At 37.4% G+C, this 21304-nt stretch overlaps 1 protein-coding gene across 5 annotated transcripts in view; it reads right to left on the bottom strand.

The window, feature by feature from the left end:
• The window catches only part of MAST4 (microtubule associated serine/threonine kinase family member 4), a 783557-nt gene that overhangs the window by 70313 nt on the left and 691940 nt on the right, over positions 1–21304 (bottom strand). For all 5 annotated transcript variants that reach the window (XM_027863400.1, XM_027863401.1, XM_027863399.1 and 2 more), the window contains 4 exons: positions 18045–18123; positions 14460–14614; positions 10386–10461; positions 8469–8678 (listed from right to left, as the gene is read on the bottom strand). In XM_027863400.1, the coding sequence (XP_027719201.1) occupies positions 8469–8678; positions 10386–10461; positions 14460–14614; positions 18045–18123 (520 nt within the window). The remainder of the gene's footprint in view (positions 1–8468; positions 8679–10385; positions 10462–14459; positions 14615–18044; positions 18124–21304) is intronic.

Raw genomic sequence — 21304 nt, forward strand, 5'->3', positions numbered from 1 at the left:
GCTATACATACATACACACAACACAGAGATGATGCATACATATATATGCATACATAAAATATACATAGACACACTTACAGACATGTACATACACATACATATACATGCCACATATACACGTACATATAGAAGAGTGAGACCTTCATTTAAGTCTCCCTCAATTCTCTTCCTCTACTCTGCTAGGTGGTGCCATAGTACACAGAGCACAGGGCTTAAAGTCAAGAAGACTCATCTTCCCGAGTTCAAATCCAGCCTCAGACACTTACTAGCTAGCTATGTGACCCTGGGCAAATCACTTGACCCTGTTTATCTCAATTTCCTCATCCGTAAAATGAGGATTAAAAATAGCACCTACCTCCCAGGATTATTATGAGAATAAAACAAGATAAAATTTGTAAAGTGCTTTGCAAACCTTAAGGTGCTATATAAATGCTAGCTATTGTTTTTTTTTTTCATTAATTTATTTTTAGTTTTCAACATTCACTTCCATAAGCTTTGGCATTTAAAATTTCCCCCCTCTCCACCTCCCTCCCCAAGATGGCATACAATCTGATATAGTTCTACATATATATCCCTATTAAACATATTTTCACATTAGTCATATTGTAAAGAAGAATTAGAACCAATAGGAGGAACCACAAGAAAGAAGAAACAAAACAGAAGGAAAAAAAAGAGCGAACAGTATGCTTCGATCTACATTCAAAACCCATAGTTCTTTCTTTGCCGATACGTTGATAGCATTTTCCATCATGAGGCCTTTGGAGATGTCTTAGACCCTTGCATTGCTGAGAAGGGCCAAGTCTATCAAGGTCAGTCATTGCACAACGTGGCTGTGACTGTGTACAACGTTCTCCTGGTTCTGCTCTCTTCACTAGCTATTGTCGTTGTTAACTCTGTTTCCACTTCTTCATCCTTACTCCTCAACCCCTCATAATATTACAATAGGTAACATGTACCCAGCACTTATCATGTGCCAGAGACTGTGTTGAGTGCTTTACAAGCACTTTCTCACTTGATCCTCACAACAACCCGGGAGGTAGGTGCTATTATTTTACAGATCAGGAAATAACAATAACAATAGCTAATATTTTATAGCACTTCACATATGCCAGGGACTGTGCTCCTAAGCACTTTACAAATAACCTTTCATTTGATCCTCATAACAATCCTGGGACACTGTTGTGGTTCAGTCATTTTCAGTTGTATCAGACTCTTCATTACCCCATTTAGGGTTTTCTTGGCAAAGACACTGGAGTGGTTTGACCCTTCCTTCTCCAGCTCATTTTACAGATGAAGAAATGGAGGCAAACACAGTGAAGTGATTTGCCCATAGTCACACAGCTAGTAAGTGCCTGAGGCTGGATTTAAACTCAGGGATATGAGTCTTTCTGACTCTAAACCTGGCACTCTATCCACTGCGCCACCTGCTGTCATTATCTCCATTTTATATGTGACTTGCCCAGGGTCACACAGTTGGTAAATATCTGAGGCTGGATTTTAACTCAGGTCTTCCTGACTCCACGCCCAGATGTCTATGCACTGTGACCCCTATCACTCATTAAAAATGTTCTCCCTTCAAGACTGATAATGTCCTTATCACAAAATCCAAATAAGACCTTTTTCAATCATTCTTTCTGGGCTTGCCATAGAATTGTACACCGTTGACCAATGCATCTTTCTGCTACTTTGTCATCTGTTTCATCTTACTCATGAGTCTCATCCTACCTACCTCTCTGCCTTTAACCTGGCTGCTCATCTTCCTCCCAACACCTTAAACTTGGATGCTCCTTGGGTTCTGTTCCTGGCATGGCATTCTGGGAATGCTTCCCAAATCCATAGCTTACCTTTGTTCTATGATGCAATCCTGTATTTTTCTCTGCCTGCCCACTTTGGTATGGAACAGGCAGCTTTATTCCCACACTGAAAGGGAATACTAAGCACTAAAGAGTTCTACTGATAATAATCAACTAAGAAACTAACACAAGGGAGCCTATTTGGGATAACTGCATCAGGGCTGTTATGGGCTATTTTACATTTCACTTCTGCTGAATATGGCCCGATAAATACCACGTAGACTCTTTTTTTCCTGTGGTTTCTATCTCTGTGAGTGACTCTCACCCTACAGGCTACCCTGTTGCTATAGCTGCTCCAGTACCCGACAGCCTGATGCCCAAGGACCTGTATTTCTGCATTTCTAACTACCTTTTGTATATAAGCACCTGGATTTTCTGCTGACAACTCAAATTCAAGATGTCTAAAATGTAACTCATAATCTCAACCCCATTGCCTTTCTTCCCTTCAAACAAACACCACACATAACCCTTATTTCTGTTTCCACTGTTTCTTCCCCTCACTCTATTTCCAAAGTCTTATTTGATATCTAGGTCCATAACCTCAGTCATCTTTCACTTCTTGTCTTCTCTTATTCATACCTCACCACACTCCAATCAGTTGCCAACATCTGTCAATCCTAACTAGGAAACAACTCTCACACCCAATTCTGTCTTTTCCACTCCCACTACCCTAGTAAGGACCTCCTTATCTTACCTCTCTGTAATCTTACCTCTGGACCTCTGTAATAATTTTTATTTCCTTTTTGGGGGTAGTGGTAATAACAGATTTCTAAATGGTCTTTCTTCCTTTATTCTCTCCCTTCTCCATTCAATCTTTACACTGCTGCCTAGTTAATCTTGCTAATGCAATATTCCTACCCAAAAAACTTTCAGCATCTTTCTACTGCTACTTCATGAAGTAAAGATGCCTGACCATCATATTAAAGATTCTTCATAAGCTGGTTCATAAACATTTCCCCATTTCCCTTTATATAGTTTACATTTAAGCCAAATTGAATTATTTGCAGCTGTTTTCAGTCTATACACTATAATTTTTCTCATGCCATTTGTCATACTCCTGGAATGGACACTCTGCTCTGTAATAGCTGGTTGAAATACTTGCCTATCTTAGGTATCCCCCTCAAATGCTCCAGTTCAAAATTCTCTCTCCTTCCTGAAATGTCTCATAGCTCTCTGTCTGGACTTCTCATTGGCATGGATCACATTCTCCCTTGTACTATAATGATTCATGTGGACATGGCTGTCTCCCAATTAGATTGTAAACTCCTTGAGGGGAGGGCACATATATTTATCTAGTACAGTACTCTGTGCACAGAAGGGGTTTAATAAATGTTTCTTAATCCTATGTATAGAAAAGCATGTAGAGGCAAAGAATGGAAGCAAACATAGAAAAGGAAAAATACAAAGATGATTGGTGAGTAATAGTAGAATTGAGTATGTTCAAAAGAAAAATACACAAAGGGAAGCAGAAGAGATAAATTTTAACTTACTCATTCTTTAGGATCAGATTATTTAGTTTCCAATTAATTTTTAATCTATGCTTCCATGGACTTTTATTGAATGCAATTTTTATTGTATTTTGATCTGAAAAGGGCATATTTAATATTTTCGCATTTGTTTGTAAGGTTTTTATGCCCTAATACACGGTTAATTTTTGTGACAATGCCATATACAGTTGAGAAAAAAGTATACTCCTTTCTGTTCCCATTTAATTTTCTCCAGAGGTCTATCATATCTAACTTTTCTAAGACTCTTTTCATCTATGGGGAGAGACTTTTATAAAGATTTAAATTATACTTACAGTTTCTAACATTTATCTTCAATAAAGACAAGAGGCTGTGAGACATAATGAATACCAAGAAGCCATGTGTGTTTTTTCTTCCTTCTCAAAAATAATCATTTCCCCATTCATTTATATTTTTTAAAAATCTCTTTTCTTTTTATATTGACCATAGAAGTTGCATAATGAGGTTCCTATCTAATACAATACTATCACTGTTTTATGTATCTAAGAACAACATGAAAAACTGAACGAAATATTAATAGCATTCAAAAGGGCTCTGCATGGTAAAAGGTAAATTCTGAAGAAAAAAAGGTTTTATCTCATTAAATTGCTTAAGTTATGGAAACACCATCATAACAATTATAAAAATACATATTAATTTCCTTTCTACTTTCAATCATTATCATATAAAATAAAAAGACAGAAGCCATTACTCAAAGAAGATTTTATCTGCTAGTTTTACAATTGAAAAAAAAGGAGAAAAGAAATTATACCAGCTTTGATTTAAAAAAATTCAACTTGAAAGAGAACTACAATTGGGAAGAGAAACATTTGATTCTGGTTGTCAGCAATGTTCTACTAAACGAGAACACTAATAGATACCATGAACATGTTCTATTTTAAGCCTTGGTCAAAATAAAATTCTGACCCAGATCTGAGAGTAGGTTATATCTTCTGTTCACAAACACACCTAAGCAAGAGGACTGAGACATCCAAAAAGCATTCAGTTTCAATTGACCTCAACCTCATAACTTTAAAAAAGCATTAGCTAAATCAAACTGCTCAAAGCCCAGGAGGACACTTTTCTGAGTTATGCGAAAGAATGGCACAATGCACTAAGAGGCTATAGGAAACTCTGCCATCCCTTGAACATCTATCACAGCTGGGAACTAACAATAAACATACTACAAGAAAACCAAAGCCATGTTCCCGCACTCAGCTCTGGTGAGGGTGCCTTTGCCAGCCTTGCCTGTTTTGTTTTATTTTTAGCATTCTCATTCGTTGATGCCCTATGGTAAATGTGGTTCTGAAGAGAGTTTGAACTGTTGAAAAATAAAACCGGGAATAGAAATGTTTATCTGTTGAGATACGGGCATTGCACAAGAAATCTATCAATCAAGAAATCAACAAACATTTATTAAGCAACTGCTGGGAATACCATCACAAAAATAAAACCATTTCTATACTCAGGGAGCTTACAGTGAAGAACAAATCATGTTCTTATTGCCTAGGAATGATTTTCATGCTATAAACACACACTCGTCTCTATCCAAATAGTTAGGCATTACCTTGCTATAAACCAATTAACATGACTTGGTCATCATCCATTATGATGCCAATTCAGAACATTCCAGACTTTACCCACGGTAAAGAGAAATTAATCTGTGAAACAGGCTAGCAGGAGTATGGCGGACAGACACATGAGGGAAAAAAAAAACAAAAAAAAAATAAACTTAAGTAATGAGTTTCACTGGGACCATTGGCACACACATGCTGCCAAACAAATTAGGAGAAAATCATGAAACCAGACTGACTGGGTCTACTATGAATTTGTTACATAATTTGACTAGGCATTCACAGTTGCAAGGCAATCCTTTTGTACCTCTCTAATTATCTCTATCCCACTCACTGCAGAGTATCCTCCAAACCTTTCCATCCCTCCTCAAATTTCCCATGGCTTCCCCTTTCTCCCATCATCTCAGCTAAGAATCTTGCCTCACATTTTACTGGAAAACAAAACAAAACTGAAGTCATAGCCGAGAGGTCCCTTCTCTCCCGTCCTCCTCTTCTCACATCACCCAGAAGCTGTCTGTCACTATCTCCTCCTTCACCCCTGTATCACATGATGAGGTGGTCCCGCTATTGCCAAAACAAGTTTCTCTACATGCACAAGTGATCCCATTCGATCCCATTTTCTCCAGAAGATTTTTCCCTCTACCATACCCACTCTTACACTTCATTCTCTGCCTGTCTAATGGCTGCTTCCTTATTGCCTACAAACATGCCCATGTCTCTCCCATTCTCAGAAAACCTTCACTTGCTCCATCCATCCTCTGCTATATCTCTATTGTATTTTGTGGCTAAACTTTTTCAGAAGACCTGGGTGCTTCCACTTCCTTTCCTCTCACTTTTTTCTTAACTCTACAGTCTGGCTTCCAATTTCAACACTCAACCAAAATTGCTCTCTCCAAAGTTATTAACAATCTCTCAACTGCCGAGTCCAAAGGCCTTTTCTCAATCCTTATCCTTCTCGACCTCTCTGCAGCCTTTGATGCTGGTGATCACTTTCTCCTAATTGATACTCTCTTCTCTCTAGGTTTTCAGAACATTGGTTATCCTGGTTCTCCTTTTACCTATCTGAACCTTCCCTCTAAGTTTCCTTTACTGGATCTTTATCCGGGTCATGCCTACTAACTGTGAGTGTACCTCAGGGTTCTGTTCTGGGTCCTCTGCTCTTCTCCCTCTATATTATTCCACTTGGTTATCTAGTTAGCTCCTATGGATTCAATTATTATCTTTATGCTAATGATTCTTAAATCTCCTTATCCAGCCCTAAACTTTCTGCTGACCTCCAGTCTTATATCTCCAACCTCTTGGAATTTTAAACTCAACATGTCCAAAACTAAATGTATTATCTTCCCCCAAACTCTACCCCCTTCCAAACTTCCCACTCCTAGTTGCCCAGACTCAAAACTTGGGAATCATTCTTGACTCCTCACTCTCTTTTACCACCCACATCCAATCTATTGTAAAGGACTGTCAATTATACCTCTGCAATATATTTTGGCTATGTCCCTTTCTCTCCTCTGATACCACCTCCATTAAGGCCTTCATCACCTCAGTCCATCTTCTACTCAGCTGTCAAAGGGATGTTCCTAAAGTGCAGGTCTGACCCTGTCACACTCTCCACCCTCACTCAGCAAACTCCAGTGGCTCCCTATCATCTTCATACCTTGCACTCCCTCTTCCCATTACTCTGATCCAATGACACTGGCCTCTTTTCTGTTCTTCACACAAGATGGTACATCTTCCGACTCTGGGTAAGTTTTTCTGGCTGTCCCTCATGCTTGGAATGCTCTCCCTCCTCATCTCTGCCTCCGGGCTTCCTTCAAGTCCCAGATAAAACCCATCTTCTACACAAAGCTTTTCCTGATCCCCTTTAATACCAGTGACTTCCCCTGTTAATGATTTCCAATTTGTGTATAGCTTGTTAGTGCATCATTTGTTTGTATGTGGCCTACCCAATTAGACGGTGAGTCCCACAAGGGAAGGGTCTGTTTTTTGCCTTTCTTTAATCCCCTTCTTAGCACCATGCCTAGCACATAGTAGGTGCTTAATAAATGTTTACTGACTGGTATAAAACACATCTGGTAATATCACTGTAGCTCACCTTGATGAATAAAAGCTGAACACAATCTGTGAGGAGTCGGAAGGTTTCTGATCATTCTCTTTTCACAGTACAAGTAGGCCCAAGTACCCGTGTTCAATGGATGGATACTGAGATTGAAATAGGAAACATAGGACCCATCTGGGAATAATGGGGACACTATGGAAAAGCTCAAGGGGTAGCTTGGTGGCACAGTGGATAAAATACCCTGGAGTCAGGAGGATGTGAGTTCAAATTCAGTCTCCGACACTCATGAGCTGTGTGACCCTGGATAAGTCACTTAACCCCAATTGCCTCCCTCCCCAAAAAAATTCAAAAAAAAAAAAAGAAAAAGAAAAAAAAGTGCAATGGAATCAAAGGAAGCCTCAGTCACAGGGCTTACTGGCAGCATTTTTGGCTTTAACTTATACCTTCCAACAAGAAGCTTGCCATTTAAAAAATCCCAATTGCCCCTACAGGAATTGCAAGTCATTTCCATAGGCTCTTTTTTCTTATTTTCACTAGTCCTTTCAATTAAAAACTGCAACAGGATTAGATTATTGCTTGCTGTTAAGTCAAGCATACATTAGTAGCGAGCTGACATGTGGCCTAGCATAAACACACTACCTCACCAAAAATTTCCCCTAAGATTCAGTTATGATGGGGTTGTTCATCGTGCTTATTAGCACATATTTATGCTAATGGACTGAGAGTACAACCTTAAGGGATGTCAAGACAGGGCCATTGCATCGCCCATAATACGTTTAGACAAAATCCATCTAATAGGCTTGATTACCGCTTTTATTTGTGGTTGATCTGCTTCAGTTAGTTAAAGGAACTCTATTATGGACTTAGTCCATTCAACTCTCTTCCTCCCCCCCATCCCCTTCTGCACCTTGTGCTATATACTTCTGGGGTGTTATCAAGAGTTATACATGCAAATGTTAGGCCCAGACAGGTCCTCTCTTTATCTTTCATTTTGGAAATAGAATGTTTTTTTTTAAAAGAATAAGAGCTGACACTAGTGAAAATTTAAGGTTTGCCATTTGCTACCCAACACCATGCAGGTTAATTAACAGGGCATATGGCTTGGAAGAAGCTGGTACTTTTCCATTTACCCTTTTCAGATATTAGTACTAGATAGCTTCATAAAGGCATGCACACATACACAGGCAATTTATAACTTGCAGACTAGGGGAAAAAAAATGACTGCTCCTAAATCCTTCACAATCCACTTATCCCGGAGTTATACGTTGTTGGGCCCTGAGGTTTCTGTAAAGGTTACTGCATTAACTTTTTAATTACATTAAACAACAACCAGCATGAATTTATAGCACTTCACCATCTATTTCTTTTTCCTCAAGACAGCAACCTCCACTACTTCATTGCACCAACTTTTAAGCAAATGTTCTCATACAATTTTCCAGCAAAAGATAATTATCTCTGTACGATGCACAGTTCATACCTCCTGTAGCAACTTATCTAATTTGTGCTGTAATTCGAGAAAGTATCGTGAGGTGATGAGGCCCTGGTGGGATTTATCCAAGCAATCTCGAGCCAGTTCAATGATCTGATGGTGGGTGAAACTAAGCACTCCATCTGCCAGGGGGAGGACGTTATCAGGAGAATAGTTGGTGATAATTTCCTGTAGACGTTCTTCCATCTGAGCTGTAGCCTATTTAATGAAGGAAAGAAAAAAAAATAGGCATGATATAACATGCATGTGTATATTCCCAATTATGTTATCACAATAAACTAGCACTTTCTGAAGCCTCTGGTTATTTTTAAGAACAAATATTGATATTAATATAAGAAATACTACCATGTAAATAATGCTGAATAACATGGAATGCTAACCATTCATATTCCCTGGCTTGCAACCCAGAAAATGAATAATGGCCTATGTAAGTTTCTTTCTACAGCTCAAATAATGTGCAAACACTGGGATGCCTTCATTCCTTCACTGGTCCTACTCCAGATGGTCTGTCAAATATGCCCAACAGTCTTTGTTATTATTGTTTTAAGGGACAGTCATAGAGAAGGGGATGGGACTGGTGATTTCATTATTATAGAGAACTTCCAGGCAAGGAAACCCCTTTCAACTGCGCAGGTATTGGCACCTTCTCTGTGACTTAGAAAGAGTTGTCTAGAGAACTGATGAGTTAAATGACTTGCACATGTGTCAGAGGTGGTAAACCCAAGTCCTCTGTCTGTGGGGCCAGCTCTATATCCACCATGGTACACCACCTCTCTTATTATCTTTGCATCCCTCATCCCTGAAACCTATTTCATATATAAAAGCACAAGAAGATTCTCTTAGTAAATCCTCTAGGATTTCATTTTCCAACTTGATTCAATTCTTTCTAATCACCTACTGCCTAATCTGGATGCCTGGCCTAAGATATCCCCACTGTACTCCCTTTCTCTGGTATTTATTTCCCCTCAATGCCCACGTCTCTCCCCAATAAAGCAAATAGTTTCTATGAAGAATCAATGTCTACTTTCCTGCTGAACAGCTGACATGTGATAAATAGGTCAAACTGCTTTAATCAATGACATCAATGTTGAACTCATTAAAAATAATAAGCACTCTGCGCCTGATTTATGAAACCAAAGGTTTCCTTTTGTTCCCTTCCTTGGGGTTACAAGGGTGGGAGGGTTGAAGTGGGAGGAAAATGGAGAATTTTCTAAGGGTTCCACCTTTTCCCAAAAATCCAAATTGTTTGGGGAATGAGGATAATGATAAGAGAGGAATATGCCACAGATCCTCCTAGCTTTTCATTCCTCTTCACGATGATCTAACTCTCACTCTAAGAGCTAAAGAAGCAAAATGACACTTTCCACTTTCAGATCTAAGTCAATAATTACCTTTCAAAACATAATGAGTGGAGAAGTGGGAAGGCTGGGAGAATAGATGGAGTTGGGGAGAGGGAGGGGAAGAAAATAAAGGAAAGCAATCCAAAACTCATTCTGCCTATATGTATGGATAACCTATGAGATTATGAGTGAAAAGAAGAAAAAAAAGAGAGGGCTTCTCATGGCATAACAAGTTATTCCTAGAACACAGATAGCATGAAGGGACCAGAAGAGACTTCTGATTTTAAATAAAAACTACTAAACAATAGCTTCCCAGACTGTCTATAACCAGCAAAAATTAATTTTAGAACCAGTTCAGTAATACCTAAAGAGAGAAGGGTCAGTTCTCAGCAGTTTAAAAAAAATTATAGTGATTTTATCTTTCTAATAAGACTTTGGTGCCTGCTTTATGTAACTCATTACTGGATTGGATCATTACTTCCAATAACAAAACCACCATACACATACTTAAAACCTACGCTGCCTGTTAGCAGAGATGCTTTGCATCTTAAACACAATTCATTACCTTTGGGAACCTTTCTTTGTAGACATGGTTCATCATAATTATTTCATGGTCACAGCAGGCAGGAGAACGTCCAGGGCTGCAAGGGAAGCACATTATCCTTTTAAACTTGTCACAGCATGTAATGAAAGGAGGTTTCATATTTATAAACAATCTGTTTGCATGCAGAGTACTATGCAGCCTTTGTTACAAAAGCAGATTACATAATAAACTACAGACTCAGCCATTTGTGTGTGTGTATACATACACACATTAAATAGTACATGAAAATACTGAATAGTACATGAGAGACAGAAAAGATGGGATTCCACAAAAGAACTTTACATTAGAACACAACACAGGGAGCAGCAATTTTATCTGGTTAAACTGGGCTTTATTGTTTGTCATAATATTGGTGAAAGGAACTCAAGAGAAGCAACCCATGATGTCTAAAACTAAATATACCTTAGTGTAAAGTTATGTTTTGTTCCATAAATTAAAAATAAAATTAAAACAAATTTATTTTATTAAATCTAATTAGTCACTAATATTTGAAGAAGGTACAACATCAGGACCCTTCAAAGTCAGGGGTTCTTAGCCTTTTTTATGCCATGGATCCCTCTGGCAGTCTGGTGAAGCTCATGTATCCCTTCTCAGAATCATTTTTTAAAGGTATGAAATAAGATACATAGGACTAGAAGGGAAACCAATTGTTTTGGAATAGTTATCAATACATTAAAAAAATTCACAGATCCAAGGTTAGGAACTCTTGCTTTAAGTAGCTGTTATTTCATGCTTACACCAGGAACCCGCAGTTTGTCTCATAACACTAAAATGGTTTAAACTTCTTTCATAGCATAGGTGTCCCATGCTGAGTACTGAACCATTTATTTAATCATCAAAATGCATGAAATAACTATATATCTGCATGGGATGCTGAGTGAGGCACCATGTATTGGCAAATCTACTGAGTACTGAACATGGAAGATGCATAAAGATTCAGCCAGATTCAGCTAATGAGATCTTATTGAGCGAGGTATAGATTACAAGAATACAGAGGAGAGAGTCCAGGTATACTTTGCCCTGGTCAAATATCTGCAGTCTTATGGGCATCACAGTTTAGGAGCGACACTGAGAATCTGGAGAAGACCAGAGGAGATGGTCTAATAAGGATAGTGAAAAACTGTGAGTTCATTCTAGATAATGACCATTTCAAGGAACTGGGGATGTTTTAACCTAGATAACAGAACATTTTGTATATATTAGTAACTACTCCAATACAATTGGTTTCCCCTCTAGTCCTGTGTATTTTATTTTATACCTTTAAAAAAGGTCATTCTGAAAAGGGGTCAAATCGGGGGAAGGAAGGGGTGAGATGCTAGTTGTCTTCAAGTATCTGAAAGACTACCATGTGGAAGAGAGATTAGATTTGTTCTCCTTGTCCCCCGGGGCAGGGCTGAGAACAATCAGGGGAAGCAGCAAAGAGGCAAATTTAGTCTTGAAATCAGGAAGAATTTCCTAACAATTAGAACCGTCCAAAAGTAGAATGAGCTACATTGGGACACAGCAGGTTCAACCTTCCTAGAGGTCTTCAAGCAGACAGTGATTGGTGATGTCAGAAGGGAGTTTTTTTTTTCAGGTATGGGTTGGTCTAGGTGGCCACTGAGGTCTCTTTCAGTTCTGAAATTCTAGGATCCTGTAGTTTTCTTATTCCCATAATATGTTTACCATCTTCTACCTGTCTGCCATGGTTGTTTTTTTTTTAAAGGCATATAGATTTTCTATTTAATTGGTGTGAGCATCATGTACTTCCTAGAGTAAACATCTGGGACATTTCTGTTAAACAAACAATAGTGCTCATGGAATATTTGGTAGAATATACACTTCTCTCACAGAGGATTGACATATACATCTACATGGCATAATGGAGAGTACTGGGCCTGGAATCAGGAAGACATGAGTTTGTACCTGGCCTCAGACACTTAACTAGCTGTGTGATCCTGGGCAAAGTCACTTAATGACTGTCTGCTTCAGTTTTCTCATCAGTAAAAATAGGCTAATAATCACACCTACCTCCCAGGGTTGTTACAAGGATATCATGAGATAATGTTTGTGAAATACTCTGCAATCCTTACAATACTATATAAATGCTAGCTACTATTAAATAGGCTTTCCTTGAGACCTCAGGGATTTTTTTTAATACATCCTTATGCATTATATGGTTTATAAATGCTTCAGCACTGTTAACTATGAGATTCCATTCATTAAATAAAAACAATTTTTTTAAAAAGAGAAAAATTCCTGAAGCCAAGAAGTGATGTTGAACATAAATTTAAGTAGCTCCAGCTCCTGAAACCTTAGGATTAGCCAGAGCTTGGGTCTAAGCCACCAGATCATACTAAAGCTGAAACAACATTCAATGAAACCTACAAAACTCAGTGTTATATTTATTTATCTATTCATTTACTCATTCACTTATTCATCCATTCATTTATTTGTTTATTTATTCCAGTTGGTTCCCATAGAAAATACAGGAATCAAATTTTGAAGAAAAAAATCAGCTGATACTTTGACATGGGAAGGGAATCTCATTAGCAGGAGAAGGAAGAGATGTCTAAAATAAGGAAACCTTAAGCTCTGTCTATGAGAGGTTTCCCAGTATAGTAGATACAGATTTGTTTTTTTCATATTCAGAAATATGTGAGTTCAAGTTTTACCTTTAGTCATATGATCCTGGGGAAGTCATTCAAGTACTAAGATAATAAAGCTGAAAATATGCATTGATGGAGGGAGTGACCCACATTGATGAAATCACAGGTCCAGAGGCCCAACTCTGACTAAAGAGTCACATATAAAATGTGATTTTTATTTATTTAAACTTGTTATGTAGGTAAAGGATATAATCAGAGGGATGGTTTACTTGGAAAGGACATGGGCTACTCTTGTGGTGAGAGCAAGACATAGCTGAAGAACAACCAGGATGCTTCATGGTTATCTAGGCAAAGCCAAGAGATCAAGAGGAAAGCCCTTGGAACTCTTCGGTAGAGGAATGCTGAGAAGTTACATAGGATGAGAAGGTGTGCCTATGTCAGTGAGATCCCAAGTATCTAAGGAAGAGCATACTTTCTTTCACTTCTGTTAACCTTGCCTACCTTCTTTCCTTCCTCCTTCCTTTCTTCTTCTCTCTTTTCCTTCACTCATTCTTTCCTTCCTTCCCTCCCTTCCTTCCTTATTTCCTCCCCATCTTTTCTAAAAGACTGGATCTCTCTGTCTCACTTAGGATGAAGTACAGAGCCTGACTTCACTTTGATTGGCATGAGAACTTTGATTTATTACATTTCTGATCTAGGCTGGTGGTTTGCCTCTCCTAAGGCAACCTAGTACTGAATTTAATGCAGATATCCAATCAGTTATAGCACACTGCAGCTCATCACACTGGAGCTCAGCCTCAGCCTCCCCAGTAGTAGGGATTATAGACATGCATCATCTTGCCTAGTTGACTTTTGTTTTCAAGGAAGTCTTGAAAAGCAAGAAGAATAAGACTGGTAACTGCTCTTGAAAACATAATTCAGTTATTTGTATCTATCTTGTCCTGAAAATTCCAATGACTAAAGGTACTATGGGAAAGTCTTGAGTGTTATGTGATAACTACTAACAGAATGCTGATGACTAAAAGAAGATGTCTTCCAATGATAACTGCAGGATTATTTTAGGTGAACAAACATCACGTTCATAATAATTAAGAAATCAAGTCATGTTGCAGAATGGAGTTAAGAAAAAAAGAAAGCTTAAAAAAAAAGTAGATGCTAGAAAAGAGATTCTCAAACTTTTTGGTCTCAAGACCCCTTTTCTTAAAAATTGAGAATCCCCCCTCAAAGAATTTTTGTTTATGTGAGTTGTGTCAATCTATTACTAAATCAGAAATTAATACAAATTAAAAATAATACAAATTAAAGGAAAAAACAAAATAAAAATTGACCTCAAAGACCCCTGAAAGGGCTTACGCAATCTCCAGACCATACTTTGAGAACCACTACCATAGGAGAAATCGGCTGACTCAAAAGAATAAGTTTCCAGTAAAAAACAGCTACAAGTCACCTGAGACTTCGAGAACGGGGGCGCATTGGAGTGTTTCTGCATCTGTTCTCAGTGGCGATGCTTTCAGTGCAGAAATGTTTTGACAAAAAGTGTAATTCATCAGGTGTTGGTTGGTATGGTAACTGATGCAACTTCTCCTGGGAGGAACAGGAAGACTGTAACAAGACCAGCAAAGTTAGGTTATCTCTCTGTATCCAAACAGAATCCCTCAGACAAACATGAGACGACCTATGCTCCACTGACCATATCAGAGAGGCCTCCCTCACTCTCTATTTGTAAGCATGGCTGCAGGGATCATTCCGTGAATTTTTGTAGCAATTCTCTAAAAGGTCAAAATGCCTTACAGGGTTCTTTAATTTGCTAGTCCACAGAACAGTCTTTTGGAATAGGGTACATGATACGTTACTTTTGCCAGCAAATGAAAAACTGAGGGGTGTGTATGTATGTATGTGTGTACATACATACATACATACATATATATGACAGCATTTATGCCATGCCACTACTAAGCAAATGGAAAAAAAAACTAGCTACTTAACATACTAAACTAATATTCTACCTATCTTTCTCTAGTTTTCCTTCTACTTGAGCTCTTACCTTTGAAAAATGACTTGAGTTACTAGATTAATTAATATATAAGTGAATGTTACAGTGTATGAATATAATAGGACAGATTTTTAAGGAAACATTGAGACCTAAATTGTTGGAGGAGACACCCATCCCACCCCAAATCATGGCTCCATCAAAGTATCAAGGATATTAATTAATAATTTATATATTCAGAAAAGTGCTACCCTCAATGAGAGGTACACAATGCAGATCACTGTGTTTCTGTTACACTAAATCCTCACTCTTTAAATCCCAACTGAAATGATACCCTCCCACTCCTCTGTGAAAACTTCTTCATTTGATCTGTGCTATGATAACTTGTACCATGGCTATGCCTCCCCTCTCTCCATCTTTACAGGGGATTTCTGTACCCATTGAATACATCTAACACAATCAATATTATTATAATTATCTCTATTCGTGATTTAGCCATTTAAGCCACTGTGGGATCCATGAGGATATGGACTGAGTCTCATTCTCCATAACTATTTTTTATTAAACAATTATATTATAAAGGCAGAAGATGTAACCACTAATCATTTTCCAAATCTCAAAAGACATTCAAAGACTTAAGGCAGTGGAAAGATAAGACACTGCATTTCTAGTACCTGTTAATTACTCATACCCAGGGTAAATTGAGATGCTGATGCTTTGGTGAAACAATAGCAGTTACAGCCCATACATTAAGTTGCCTCCTTGGTCCTTAAGCAGGAAGTAATTTTAAAGGCCAATATTTGGTTGTGAAACAACACATACACATACATAACAACACAGAAGAACTCTAGGATCAATTGCTTTAATAAAATTCACACTTATTAAAAAAAAGAAAAAACTCCTTTCAGCCAGTCAGAAGTTGCTAGTGTAACCAAACATAAATGCTTCACTAGTGATGCTCATAGTTGTGCTTTCTTTGGAAGCTTATTGAAGATAGCTTGGGACAGGGTATAGTTACACCCATATCTGTCAGTAAAATCATAAGACATGTGGTGATCATAACAAACCAGTGCAAGGTGAAAGCATCACTGGACCAGGAAACAGGAGACATGGGTTCTAGTACTAGCTTCCTACTCTCTCTATGACTCTATGGACTCTTCATTTTTTTGTCTTAGTTTCTTCTTCTATGAAAGAATGGAACTGGACTAGATGGTGCTCTCCAGAGCCCCCTCACAACTCCAAAGTGCCAGGATTATGTGCAGTTTTTTTATCTCTGGTTCATCTCAAGAATATTTTGAACCCTATATGGGTAAGGGAAAGATGGATCATTTTCTTCCACTCTTCTCACAAAAGAAATTGCATCATACCACAATTATTATATTATCTGGATTATAGTGCTTAGTTGATTTTTTCTAGGATATAATTATTTTTATTTTTATTTTTATTTTCAGTTTCAAATCCTCTTTCTCCCTCTACTCCTTCTCCCACCCATTGAGAAGGCAAAAATATTATACTGGGTGAACTTACAATGGTCCAGATATCTGGGAATTATTTGTTATTTTGAACAAAATGGCAGGTTTTTTTGGGGTGAGGAGTCAACTCAAAATGTGTTTCTACAAGAACGTTTCTATATTTTCAACTTCTATGATGTCGTTCAGTTTCCAACGACAATGGTCCCACTAAAATTTTGTGATTGCTTACTATTAGCTGGAAACCCGTTGTCACTCAGTTTTTTTTTAAATCATGCTTTGCTCATGTATAGTGCATTCAGTTTCTGATGGAAACCAAATGAAATTGTCTAGATAGCTCTCAAAAGAGATAGATGATAAATTAGATGCCAATGCCAAGTCGTATCAGAGTAACGGATGGAAAAATAGGTGCATCCTTTCTTGACACTGACACATGATACTACGACAGGAAACATAGTGAACAAGGAAGGAAAGAGGCTTAAAATATATTCTGAAGAGAACACATATACCATACAATGTCAGTAGCGTATAAGAACAATGCCTGTGTTATACCAACTGCTGGGTTACTGTGACCAATAGGACTTTATCTACTTACTATGGGGACTATTGTATGATCAGCAAATGTGGACAATCTGGTGCCAAGGATAAGGAAAAGGGGGTCATAATAAACAGGCTTGGAAGTGGCCTCAAGGTCACCTTCTTATCCTTCAACACAGTGCATAACTCTTCAAACTGCCAAAAATCAATCATTTATTGAACCATATTGTGTGCCTACCACTTCCAAATATGTCTGCATAGCCTAGTCTTTATTTCCAATGACAGATATTTCACATCTTTACGAGAAAAACTCAGAAAGAATTTACTTGCCCTGTTAAATTGTTTTCAATATTTGCCTGGCTTTTCTGTTGCAATATGACTTTGATGGAGTATGACTCTATAACACTGTGCAATGGACCTTCATTATTCCCACCATGATCTTTTTATGTGTTCATTTTATTCTGTTCCTAGGTTCTTTTTAGCTTCCTCCTTAGAGTAAGACTCTCACATCACAGTTCATGCTTTCTAAACTCTCTGGAACACAGATGAACCTTGCAAAATAAAATGTATAGGTCCCAAGGCTCAATTCTTGTCATTTTTTTTCGTAACCTTATGTCATCTTTGGGAGACATAAGAAGTAAGCAGAGGATTTCTTGACATGATCCCGGTAATTTCTAAGAAATTATCTAGTTACATTAATACCAGTGGCATAGAATTAAAGTAAAAGATGACTAAAAGTTTGACAAATTTGAAGCTCTTGCCTCAAATCTTTATGGAATCTAGGCTAAAGTTAAAGGGAATATCACCTTATAAAGGCAAGTTTTCTGTTACTAGGCTTTCTTATTAGATACCACAAAGGAAAAGCTTGCAATAAAAAGGCATATTTGTTTTATGTGCCATGGCTATCATCTGATATAAAATCTACCCTGAGTGGTAGACACACACAAATTAGTTTCTGCTGGAAACACCTTAAGAAAAAAATACCTGCATGATACCTCTAAGGTGTTAGGAAGAGGGAAAAATATCAGACACTTACAGATACTGTGGAACTGGGTGTATTTGTTCCATAGCCAGAAGAAGGGAGAGAGGCCAAAGACCAGCGGCGTCCATCAGTCCTATTGAGACACTGAATTTAGTGCAAGCGAACACTAGAGTATTATCATATAGAAATCGCAGGGCAACTCAAGTATTTTTAGAAAAGTGAATGAAATAATACACAACAGGGTGTATGAGAATGGGCAAACTCTCACCAACGGCTGGGGTAAACAAACATTATGCACCAGGTTGACTTTTATTTAAACAGAATCAATAGGCTGAAACAAGTAGAAACTGAATGGGCTGATCCATATTATTGATCTGTCACTAATATAGTTTGACAAAATGAATACCAGGGATAATTATAACTGTTAGGCTTAGCAGATTCAAATTAATGAGAAGTAAAGTTACCCACCAGGTAACAGGTAATCTGGAATCATGCTCTTTAGAAGGATGGATTGACTTTGGATCTAAATTATGTCACTGGCACCTTACATCAGTCTGTGTGGAATTCAGTTGCATAAAAAGCTTTGTGTTCACTAATTCAAGAGTAAGCTGTTGTTGTTTTTTTTATTTTAAATTTTGCTTTTAAATGAAACACACCTTTAAAAGAATGGACACAGGGAGTTTTCCCAGTGGTTCAGGTCTTTGTGGCTAATTGTTTTAGCACTAAGAAAGCAACTGGCCTTAAAATCTGCAATACTTAGAGTTACAGCATCAATCATATGACCCAGTCACGCAACATGTAATAGTTGTAGCCTTTTTAAAAATATGAGCAAACAGCTATCCTTATAGACAGCTGACAACTGAAGATTTCCTGCCTATCACAGTACCTGGGTGCTAGGCAGATGGGAGAGGTTTTTTTTTATATTGTGCCAAATAAAAGGTGTCCAAAACTTTATGGAAGAATTTCCGCGTCTTTTGGAAGCTTGATTTTATTTTCATGTGCTAAGTGCAGGATGAGAGGCTGCCAAGCTACAGAGTGAAGGTCATTCCAAGGGTCTGAGGTAAGGGAGTATAACAAAAGGTAACTAATCTTGTTTAGGAGGGGATGGGAGACACTAAGGCAATATATAACCTAAAACCTTTGAAAGGGAAAGCATTCATGTCTCTATCTGTAAATCGAGAAACAATTGTGTTAACAACTAGATAACAAAATGAAAACACACACATACACAGACATATGTGTACACACATTAGAATTCACTGAGGACAATTGGCTAAGATACAAATGAGAAAAAAGGAAGTATATTTCACAGAGGGCTACTGGAATCACTATTCAAAATAGAATTTATTTGTAGCCATGATTGCATCAATCCACTAAAAAAAAAAGAAAGATAAACACAAAGAAAATTTAGAGTCTACACTTACACATATAGTTCAAATGAAGGGAAGTCAATAACTTCAATAGGATTGGACTTCAATTTGAAAAATGCCATAGTTAACTATTAGCATGAAAAACGAACATTCTGGCCTAAAATGAAGCTCCAGCTATATTAGGCCAGCATGACTGGTGGTTGACTTGTATGGCTCGTAGAGACAAGATGGAAAAATTCAAATGGATGTACATCACAGACTATATGTTTTAAACAAAATTTACCTGTCATTTCTGTGACCATGACTGGAGGACAATTGAATCAAGAATGTTTAAAGAACAGAAGCAAAATAACATTTGTAAATACACTGGTAAAATGGGATTTAAATCATTGTTATTATTATCCTATCCCAAAATATTTTAAAATCACTGAATTCACAGTCAGATACTAAATATGAAATTATCAAATTTATATATTCAAAAGAGATATGCAAACAAAAAATAGAAAAGACAATTTCTGGGGAAATTGTTTTCTTTGATTAGTCATTAAAAATGTAAAAAAACCCTCTATTTCTGTACTTTATATCTAAAACACCTACAAGTTTTTATTTTATCAAAGAAAGGATATTAAGAAGAATTATTCAGTCCATTTAATATCAATTATCATAAACTAGTCACTGGAAAAAGTGAGGAATACCATTTCCCTCACCATGATTTTTGTGTGCATGTGTGATTCATTATCTCTCCTTTCCCTCAGGTATCAATGAGCATCTTTCAGATGAATGAACAATTCTAAGAGATATGTTCTTATTAGTTCTGAAGAATAAACTACATTTGCTTACTACTCAAAAGATACAACTGGAAACATGTTAAAATGATAACATGCATTGTACATAATGCAGTTGTGGATCACGAATAACTTGTACCTTGTCTGGTTATCTCAGTTTTGGGGGGTCTTTTTAGTAGAATGAGGTTGAAAACAAAAGGATTACTGCATTTTCATTACCATGACAATTACACACCATAAGGGGCTTTCTATGCTTAGGAGACACAGAACCTTTTTAAAGAATAATTACACAGAAAGGCCATTTGGTACCCACTAGTTTGACTCAACATTCTCTCCCTTTAGTTGCTATCAATAAAATTCTAGGAAGAAAACTTGACTCACGAGGCTTTTTCTATACGAGCATTATCCTTGCACTAAATTAAATGAAAAAAAAAAGAAGGAAAAAATTGTTGGAAATAAGAGATGCAAATATAATGGCTAAAATAACCAGCACCAACATTTCAATGCTGATGAAAAAATATAAGGACAATTTTCTTTCTACTACAAAGAAAGGAGAAAAAAAAAAACTCCAAATATTAACCCAGCCTTTGAAGAAGAAAAAGAATTTGCTTAATTTCAATATTTCCTTAGGTACACAGGATAATAAATATCCACTTTGGAACTTTTTTGTATCTAAATTAAATAGAGGACATTCTAATTCCCTACTTCCCTCTAAAAACAGCCTCCCAAGCTACACTTGAGGAAAGGTTGTTATGATCGGTGAATAATGCCATAGTTTGCTGTATCTGCAGTTCCACTATAAACTTTTTTCAAGACTTTACAACTTGCTTATGAAAATGTACTCTGGGATTTAACTTGGCATATATAAAACCTTGGACTGTAAGGAAAGACCTTAGCCGCTAGCATTTACGCAATGCTGTATGTTTCCAATGAAACTGAAAGCAATTTCCAATTGTTAGTTAACCTCCACAACTTCTCTGAAAAGGAAGACAGAGTTATTACCTCCATTTCACAAATGAGGGAACTAAGGAATAGAAAGGATAAGTAACTCTAGTCAGGTCACCCAGCCCATGCAGAGCTACAATTAGAACTGAAGGGAACGTGATTCTTGGACACCAGACTCAATCTACTAAGTCACATTTCCTGTGTCAATCCTTTT

The sequence above is a fragment of the Vombatus ursinus genome, unplaced genomic scaffold (assembly GCF_900497805.2).
Source record: "Vombatus ursinus unplaced genomic scaffold, bare-nosed wombat genome assembly UNPS02014772.1, whole genome shotgun sequence".
In the NCBI taxonomy this organism is placed as follows: domain Eukaryota; kingdom Metazoa; phylum Chordata; class Mammalia; order Diprotodontia; family Vombatidae; genus Vombatus; species Vombatus ursinus.